A 10,725-nucleotide genomic window follows, 5' to 3' on the forward strand; every position below is an offset into this window, starting at 1 on the left:
AAATTAATGCCTTGTAATTAGTTACATTTATAATAGAAATAACGTGTGTTTTGATAAAAGTAACATATTTCTTTGAAAATCACTGGAGGCAAATGGTGCATACGTCACTCTTGACCCATCAAACTAAATTGAGATGAAAAACAATAATTTCGAACACAATTTAGCAGGGCACAAAATTTCGGGTCGCTACAAGTATTTATCCTTTCTGCGATCTGTGCGAGAAAAATGACGACCAAACTCTGATCTGACTACTATATATGTACATTCAAACCTGAAATTTCATGCCCTGCAACATAGTCGTAGATTCACACTTTTTTTTTGACTTCTTGTTTTTTAAATAATACACAGGAAGATAGAACGATTTTGTTCGCGAGCTGTTGGATCAGATTAACTGAACACTGAATTCGCCGGAACAAATAGCCTAAATAGGGAGAGTTACAAAACAACATTTTTCGATTTGCACATGGCATTTACCGTATTTTTGACAGAGTTCTCACTTACTTGGCGAGCACAAAATTCCCTGACGTTTCCAGGTCACGATTTACACATTTTCACCTACACATAATGTAAAACAGCAACTATATTTTCTCCTATCACGGGGCTCCTCATCTATAATTCACGTACACCTGTCAAGTGTATATATAGGTAGAGAAATTTTGCAAAATAAACAATTTTAATTTTATAAAGTATTCCTTACCAAATAACCGGGTAGGGTAAAAAGAGAAAAAGGTTTTGAGAAATAAAAATCCATATTAAAATTCCATGACTTTCTAAGGTTTATTGGAACCGTTTTTAATTAAATTCCCTGACTTTTTAAGAGTAAGCTGAATTTACTAACTTTTTCATGTCGATCGAAACCCTGTCTCATAAAGTGTACTTCTTGGGATACATGCAAATATCCTTTGCTGTAAGTTGATAGTTTTCGAATTCCAATAGCATTAAAAAAAATCAAGCTATTAATCGCTACTTTGCAACATACGGTATAACTTAATATAAACGATTAGTTTAGTAGGCTAAATAAAAAATTCATTTGCATTCAAAACAAAACAAAACAGATGCATAAATATGCATTAACCCCCTCAATACATGGAGTTATTGGTACAGTAGTTAAATGTATGCTACACATCACTACGAACATCGTTTTGTGAAATACATAAGTAGTACTGCTCAGTATACAAGAACTAATGAGTTAAAATTCAGGGCGCTTTTGAAAACTTCTTGTTCACTATTAAATATTAAGGCTACTTTTTATCGTCGTCGTCTATACGCACTTTCTTGGTTTCACTGATTATCTCATCCAGTCGATGCAAATCTTTCAGCGACAAATTAGCGCTTCCACGAGGAAGAGGCTTTGGCTGGGAAGCGTCTGGCTTCCACCCTAGCATATAAATTATTTGAAACGTCGCTGGTATGGTGCCGTCTTTATTTCCATACAAACTATGATAAATAGCCGCTGCAGCTAATAGTGTGTCCCTGCGCAAATGCAGCTTTCTATTCCACGCGGCGTTATTTTCGGCCATCCCTTGCAAATCCCACATGAGTTCAAACGGCGTTGGATAACCTATACATATTTCATCAGTGTCAATAGTTAACATAGTAAAGCCTGCTCTTGTTAATAAGCCACCAATATCTCTAATTTCAGTGAAAGGAGAAATATGAGGCGCAATCCCTCCCTCACGTTCCAATTCTGCCAACTGTAATGAAGACCTAAGTTCAAACAAGGTTTCTCCACCAAAAACTGAAGCCATAAACACACCATCATTCTTTAAACTATTCAGTATCTGTCCAAAAGTTCCTGGCAGATCATTAACCCAATGAAGACTCAAACTACTTATTACAAGGTCTAGAGAGTTCGGTTCAAATGGTAAAGCTTCTTCATCAACTACTATCTTTTCTACATTTATATCCTTTGGAGTTTCCGCTTGTCCTAGCCACGTCGGTGATAGATCGCATATCGTAAGGTTTTCAACTGAATCTGTTGAAATATGTCTCGCAACATAACCACGCCCACAACCCAAGTCCACAGCTTTAACAAACTTTCGTTTTATGTCAAAAACACGATCGGCCAGTCTGTAACCAACTTCTTCCTTCAAATAATCGTATAGCTTAACATCAGGCGATAATGCAGCTCTCTCCTTCTGAAGTAATTTAGCTTTACGGTCGAAAACATTCATTACAGTGTCTTGGATTCTTTGTCGTATACACTGAGAAGAGACACATATTGTTCTAGCTAGTAAAATACTTGCCGAACAAGACTGAAAGGAACTGTGCTCTATTATCGTCAAACTGTTTATATTGGACCTTACGACGCAACATATATTACGTGACACTGCTTGTACCGGCCAGATCATACTTGGGATTTTCAATTAATTAGCTTACAACCTTCCTGAATTGCAACGTCAATGAACTAGAGTATTCTACGATAAAAGCACAATAATAACAAATCCACTTTTCCAACAAGAAATGGTCATTTCTTTCTGCTACATTGCAGCACTAATCAGACCTTGCACTTAGTTCATATACAGAACAGTAAAGCGCTAAAACGGCTGTCAGTTGTTTAAAATTGGTCAGTGGTACCAATACAACAAATCAATTTAATTTTCCACTAAATTAAATGTTTTGCACCCAAATCCGCAGTTCTCCTTCTTCACCAGTTTAATGTCCCAGGCGGGTAACACCGTTGAGCAGCTATTAAGTGTACTAAGATTATTTATAATTAATTAATAAATGCATTTTCCATAGTAAAGTATTAAAAGTATAGAATGAGAGGTGTTGCCACCTTCGACGCTATGACATCAAAGGAAATCCGCACTTCGGGTGGCATTTCACGCCAACCTTTTCAAAATTTGCGATGCATTAAATAACGCCAAACATGCTAAAATCAATTTTTAAACTAAACGCAGATTTTGCGTTGCGTTGACGCAAACCGGAACGTAATGAGATCCTTAGGTATATCGCACAACTAGCATCCAAATTTTATGAAGAATACGGAAGAATTTGTAGCATTTAGACCCATCGCAGAGTCATTGTCAGTGTTGTATTAGGAATTTGACTAATTTCAAACGGGAAACGGTTGCTGCAAACGTCTGCACTGAAACACATTGAACGATTTCAATGAAAAACGGCAATCTCGACTTTTTCGCAGGATTATTCAACTATATTAGGAAAAAAATGAGGTAAATGAAACCACTCTCTCCGATATTGATTTCTCCTAATGTGTTGTGAGAATCCTGCGGAATAGTTGAGAGAATTAGTATCACGTGTTAGCCCTAACAGCACAAGATGTGCTAAGCATGCGCCATTTGGGTGTTCTAAATTCATCTCCCACATTTCATGCATTTGTTGCATCTTTTTCTAAGCGATTGTGTACTAGAAGCAACAAACGCATCAACTTTATTTGATGACACCTGTCGCCAATAATTTGAAAGCGAATATGGAAGAACCATGACCATAGACACTCGTCATTTTGTTATAAAATTACATAGAGAGCAGATTTTATCTGATCCCGAACGATTATTGTCGAATATACGCGGTTAAAAGAGCACTCCAATTAGCGAAATTCAAAATACCTCAACAATTTATCTCTCAACAAGCTACGTTTTCTTCATTGCCTCCGTGGCCAAGTCGGAAGAGCAAGCGGCGAGTAATGCAAAGGTTGGTGATTCGCGCTTACCCCGAATACATTTTTATTAGTTGTTTAAAGTGTTTTTAGACTCACCTTAATGTAAACACATTATGTATATAGGCGATTAAACATATTTTGGGGAAGTAATTTTGTGGTTCATTGAGGCTTGCGGCATTGGGAACATACCTAGAACATACTACAGACGTTCCCCAGGTACATATCAGTCATGTGCCTAGGGTCGGACATAGATTATGACTATCACTTGCCATCCACGTGATCTCTCTCCCCGAGGTACATAAGGCACATACTGGGCGCATTCCCATGCACCTGGGGCAACATGAGAGGCATATGCCTGCTATGTAATTGTGCTGTTAGTGCAGTAGATCTTCCACCAGGAAATACCTTCCTAGCACTGGAGCAAATCTTGGGGGGAGATGAGGGAGATATGTCTCCTCCAATCTAGGAAGTGGGGACTATCTCCCCAAATAACTAGATTTGAAATGTGTTTTTCGGGAAGAAATGTGATTTGTGTCTGATTGCCACAAAGGAAAGTGAAATGAAATTGATGTCGCCTTCAGAATAAGCTTCAAATCTGCCTCCCTCCCAATGTTGAAGACAATTCTGCTTCTCTGATCTTCCACAGCATTGGTATATATATATATATATATATATATATATATATATATATATATATATTGAAACGGTCGTACTCGTCCCCCCTCCCCCAATGTTGAAGACAGATTTGCACGGTGATTCCTAGTACTTTATGAGTTATTTGATGCGGGAAAAGTTGCTTTCCCGAGTGGAGATTTATTTTAGGAGAGCTCAATCCTTTTAAGTATACGTTCGGGTATATGTCATGGAACCTACAGTGCGAAAAACACCAACCAATCTGTGTTAGGTACCCTGGTCACTAATGTATGAATTGTATCTAACCATCGTAAGGATAGGATAAAGCTTGTATGCCCGCGCAATGTTTTTGAACATTATAAGAGATTCTCACATGTAAGATCCCCATCCTCTTTTGGAAAGACATCAGACATTTCTTCTGTAAAGTTTACAAGTATATGCTTCCACAAACCAAGATAATACCTAATAATATTAATTTTACTAGGAACTTCATATTTATACACCTGTCTCTGAACAGAGTAGGTATACACAGTGTTTTTTTTTTTTTTGTCTCCCTGGTGATACAATGAATGTGTTATTGCAGAAATTTCTACATGTAACCAATCATCCGACATACTCTCGTCGTCATGTTTAAACCGCTTTTCTTGCTTTTAGTATCAACTCAACCATAGAATGACACAGTGGCGTAATTTAAAGCTTCAACGCCTCCCAGCAACCTTTAGGTATGCGCCCCTATTTTCTATATATTTTGCGCCCCTGGAGCCGGTGCGCTTCACGCGCCGCAGGGGTTTGCGGGGGTGCTATTTACGCCTATGGAATGATAGCACCGGAGCAGCCATAAATGAAAATTTGCGACTGCGAATTACATCAACGTGTATCTTATGAAGATTCAAGTTATATTTTAGGGCTGAGAATTCACGTTTTAAGCTTCTGAGAGAGCGGTAACAGCGTACTAATACTTATCATTAAGTACAATAAATATAATTTTGCTGTCGATTAAGGAATTTATATTCCGTTTGTGGGGTTTTAAGTTTCCTCTAGAGAGTCATAAGGACGTCAGCACCCCCACTATATTCTTTTACTTATATTATAACACGGTATGTCTGGATAATTTTGATAATTAATATAGTATAGAGAGGTGTACCCAACAAGTTTCTCTTGGGGGGAACCCAAGAATTTTTCAGAGATGCCGGACTTTTACATACTAAAAGCAAACCGAAAGTGCTGCTTCAGTATGTGAAAGCATTAGTAACTCACTATGCGTAAAGTACATATATATTAAACATTATTATTATTATTATTATTATTATTAATATTATTATTATTATTATTATTATTATTATTATTATTTGCAGTTGAAACATGGGTTTTGATAATGAACAAAATTGGAATTGCAAGTTGTAGGAAATGTACCAATAAACTATTCATAAGAAGGGAAAAAATATTTTGGGAAGCCCATTTGTTTGACTCCAGCTTTATGTATGTAAATAAAAGGTATATGTGCCACCGTATTGAACTTTCCTGCTACAACTTCTATGTTATACTGCAGTTATTACTGAAACATTTATTTATGAAATACGAACAGAATTATATTTGCGCAAACTTCGTTCGAAGAAAACTCAGTACCGTTTGAGGACTTCTTAATGACAAATGACTATAACGTGTTAGGGTAATAGGGTATTTGTTAACGAGACACCAACAAAATCATCTGAACCGTACTTGAGGATATAGGAAACAATAATAAAAAGGAAGTTACCCCTGTAAACATTTTCGGCACAAGTAATTTTTGCAAATTTGTAGAGTTATTAATGATACATTAACAAAGTACTCTGACAAGTAAGTCACTTTATTTAAAAAAAGAAAAACTCATATCCAAGAATAAACTACCGTGTGACGTTCATTGCCACATGGTGAAAGTAGGTGAGGGTTTTTTCCTGTAAGGTGAATGACCTGCATCACATGATTTTTATTTCTATCGTATTATTTATAATAATATTCGTTGTTAAAATATGCGTAGGAAGCTTTGCTTACGTAAGCATGGTCCCTGCAGCCCCTGATCCATGTAAAGAATGGTACCTGAAGCTCCTGACCCCTGTAAAGAATTGGACCTGAACCACCTAACCCCTGTAAAGAATGGTACCACCTGACCCTTGTAAAGAATGGTTGGTTCGTATTATTTATTTTAAATTGGATCATTTACTTCTTGCAAATTCAGAACACTACGTGCTCGATGAAATAATCTCTGATTCTGATGTATTAAAATTAAAAAAAAAAAAAAAAATAGTTGTTAAAATTGTAAAGAATGGTTCCTGAACCACCTGGCCCCTGTAAATAATGGCTCCTGTGTAGGACCCCTCCTTAATTATTTTTTACTGTGATATGATGAACAATCTTCGATTCTGATCCAATTAAATTATATGCTGCAATCCAATTTTTTATAGTTCGTTTGTTATACAAACTCAGTATATGGGGCTTAAGCAAGAACTTTAAGGTATGTAATAGTCTCAAAACCATTTCATTTTGTCTGCAGTAGATAACGATTTCAAGCTATTATACCCTTTCATAAGTAGCTACCTACGATGTTCTCACTAGCCAGTGGAGGATTCAGAGGGGCGATCGGGCGATCACTCCCCCAGAAGAGAAAAGTTATTTTTTAAAATTTTATATATAAATTAAACCCATCCCAGAGTTTGGAGCTCTTAAAAGTAGCTCTAAGTACCAGTATTACAACCCACCGCCTCCCCAGAAGTCCGTCCTGGATCCGCCCCTGTCACTAGCGTACATTAATTTTCCCTAACTTGAATTATTTTCAAAAAGATGCAACTGTTAAGAAAGCTTTGGATCAACGAATTCATATTACTATTTATTTCATTAAGTCTTACAAATATAAACTTTTCATAAGAAATTATGCACAGGTGTTGTGTTTTATTCAGTCATGTTAACCAGGGCTGATTACTTCCCATAGACCACCTCCAATATCCTTCCTTCCCCAGTCTCTGCACTCCTCACCCCGGATAGAGGGCGTAACCCTCGCAAGGGAGCTAGCCTTCGGCTAGCACCTTAAAAAAAAACCAGGGCTGGCCTTAGGTGGTGCGGGGCCCCAGGTTTACAACTAATTTGTACCAAGGTCTGTAGATCCTGTATATACATACATATATATATATATATATATATATATATATATATATATATATATATATATATATATATATATATATATATATATATATATATATATATGTGTGTGTGTCGCTCTCCTAGCTGGTCTAGTGGTTAGCGCGTGCGACTTTGGAGTATAAAGTCTCGAGTCCAATTCGCGGTGGAAGAGCTCACAAAATTTAATTTCATAATCACTCCCTTTCATTAATGATTGTTGATTACTTGAAAAATTTTGATGTCATACCTTCTTGAGGATGATTGTGGAAATATCCTTAGGTTTGAGAGTAATGTAAAAATTATCTAAGGTTGGTGGTATGATGTGCAGCTTCTTCTGTAGAATCGTATTTTTACATATAGTTTTAGTACTAAACTTCGTAGCACTGATAACACATATCTACAAATTTCGACTTTCAAAAATGTTCAGAGATAAAACAATGCAATGTTTACTAAATCACACGATGAAGGAAGATGAATGACACATTTTCCATTGGATTATTCGAGTTAGAAGACAAAACCTTCATAAGCAGCCACCTATTCAGTACGCACTAGTATACATTCGATTAACCTGACTTCATTTTAAAAATATTATATCCGCGGGATTTTTCCCAGGAGAGGGCAAAGTTTGTTCTCTGGTTTTATATTTTTAATATAGCTATAGTAGGAGAAAGGATATGCAAAGAAGTCGCAATGAGGCTGATTTATTTGATACCATCTCGGTATTCACAACAACGGCGCCGTATTTCCTTAATTTATGTGGGTGCATATCAATAGCAGGGCATGTTAGCCTATATGTTTTCAGGGAAGTCTCGATATATGATTGATTTATTTTTAGTTAAAATCTTTTATGAACACTGTCATAAAGGCCTGTGCTGTGATAAAGTAAAATATGCCTTACTACAAGGATAAGTCAGACGTGCCCTAGCTTAGTCGGTAATACGGCTGACTTAAGCACAAGATTAACGTGTTCAAACCCGGGTCCAAACTAAAAATGTCGTGGGTGCGCCACACCCACAAGATTATTTGTGTGAGTGCCGGAGCCCCAGAGCACCCACGTAGTCGGCGTGCATGATTCACGATAGTATCACATGACATAATCAGTAAGAACGACAGAAACTTAGTGTGATGTTCAAAATAGGGATGCGCACGAGTCGAGACACACTTTGGAAAATTCGAGACGAGTCGAGACAAACGTATTTCTCGACTCGAATTTTCGAGTCGAGACTCGAGTCAAATCGATACTCGAGTCAAGTCGAGACAGCTTTTTAAAAACTCACTCGACTCGAATGTCTCGAAAATCTTATTATTATTATCTTTTAAATATTATTTTGAAGAAAGTACTCACTCAGAAACACTCGGCACGAGAATTTCGGAAACTGCAGGACTTGTCAGGTGTTCGAGGAGTGCTGAGGTGATTGTTTTCAACAAGTGGCGAAACCAAGGGGAAAAGACATCCAAATGTAGAGGGGTTGGGCGCCCCCCACCTCATTACAGATGTCGGACGTCGTAGGCTGGGCAGACTGGGAAAACAGAACAGGCAGCGAACTGCGTCGGAACTAAGATCAGAGTTTAATGCTGTTCAAAGTACAAGTGTGTCTTAACTAGTGTTGTCAAATTTCCGGAAATTTTGAACCTGTTTTTTTTTAAAGAAAACGTTTTTTCGATTTTCCGCAAAAATTAAAAAAAATATTTGTATTAGGTTAATTTTACTAGTAATGATGGGCCTTATGCAGAATCATTTTGAAGTGCGATTAGCGCCATTCTAAAGAGTTCGACTAACATAAGTCTCCTGCAGTTGTCAGTGTTTTAGTATGAAGCAAATCAAACTTCGAAACGACTCTGCATAAGGCGGGATATCTCTTCTTTTTCAAACACTCGAAAAATGTAAGTTCAAAAATTTCAATATTGCGAATATTAAAAAATAGCACTCGAAAATAAAACTATTCCAATTATTAATTATATATTAAAATACTAGATTTACGCGTATATGGTTGTCCTCAAAGAAAAGTTTATATCTTTGTCTCCAATCCTTTCAAGAATGAGATCTCGATCCCACAAGTGCTTGAAACGTGCCGTTTTCAATTGTCGATTCCAAATTTTGTGAAAATTGTCCAGTTCTAATTGAATATATTTTTTTAAAAAACATGACCATTAGTTCTTTATTACATTTTTAGGGGTACACTAGAAGTACTGTGGGGGCGCGGTGGCTCAATGTAGAGCGTTCACCTCCGGTGCTTGGGGTCCCTGGTTCGATCCGAGATCCCGCCGTGTGGACTTTGTGGTAGACAAACACCGTGCTCGTGGGTTTTCTCGGGGTTCTCCCATTTCCTCCCACTTTCTTCATTCCACCATTTCATTCATTTCTCATCATCACCGTCTTTTTTAGCCTAACCGGCATAACCATGGGACGTAAAACTAAAGATATTTCATTAGAAGTACTGAAATTTTTGAAAAAGTAAAGCATCATACTCTACGAGTTATATATCCCAACATCACTTAGTTGTATATAGGGGTTGTATATCTGTCAGGGGTTTGTTTCATGGCCAAATGATAATGAAAACGAAGGATAACCATTTCTCCAGTCTAAGATTTCTTCATTGTTTGGAGAGTTTTTCCCCCCAATAAACACCGTTTATCACTGACATAATTAATTGTTTGTGTAATTTATTTACTTATTAAATAATGCATGCAAATGCATGCATATACGATATGGGCATTCAGTAAATGGATACTTGAAAATTTGAATTGAATTATCTATACAAGCCTGCTACGAGTCTTTTGTTTTGGGCCACGGGCGCAGTCCAAACTATTCTCCTTCTACCAATTTTACAATTTTACAATTAGGATAGAGCTTCTTACCGGATGTGTAGCCTACCAAAGGACCACACAGATGTTATCGAAACTATTGTGCTATTGTTTCTTTGTTTGCTTTGGCAGAAAATTCTGTAGATATCAAAGCCCGCCATTGAAGCTATACCTAGCATCTTGGTGCTAGATCTAGCATAATTCACTCCTATTTAGCATCTAGCATCTTGGCAAAATCTCATTCTTTCCTCTGGAGAACAGAAAAAGAACGAAAATTTAGATGGCTCAGTGACCGTTTGGAATTATTCCTTAGTTGAAACGATGGTTGGAGTAATAAAACCAGTTAGTATTTCCGCTGTTGTGTTGTTGAATTCACAGAAATGTTCAAAAATAAGCAAAACGTGACTCTGCACAAGATGTTTACTTACCCATAGTTTTATTATTGTCAACTAAACCCTGAGTGTCTGGTATGTTTCTGTCCCTTCTCACTTTACAACTTGAGAGGGGAG

General features: G+C 37.1%; 1 protein-coding gene across 1 annotated transcript; it reads right to left on the reverse strand.

Annotated features, from left to right (window-relative positions):
• Positions 1-752: 752 nt before the first annotated feature.
• LOC145676644 (arginine-hydroxylase NDUFAF5, mitochondrial) lies at positions 753-2,551 on the reverse strand. The gene has a single exon (XM_081747486.1). It carries the CDS (start codon positions 2,349-2,351, stop codon positions 1,242-1,244), a length of 1,110 nt encoding a protein of 369 aa, XP_081603612.1. The 5' UTR covers positions 2,352-2,551; the 3' UTR covers positions 753-1,241.
• Positions 2,552-10,725: the final 8,174 nt, after the last annotated feature.

Source organism: Thermobia domestica, chromosome 2 (genome assembly GCF_964235325.1).
Source record: "Thermobia domestica chromosome 2, izTheDome1.hap1.1, whole genome shotgun sequence".
Classification (NCBI taxonomy): domain Eukaryota; kingdom Metazoa; phylum Arthropoda; class Insecta; order Zygentoma; family Lepismatidae; genus Thermobia; species Thermobia domestica.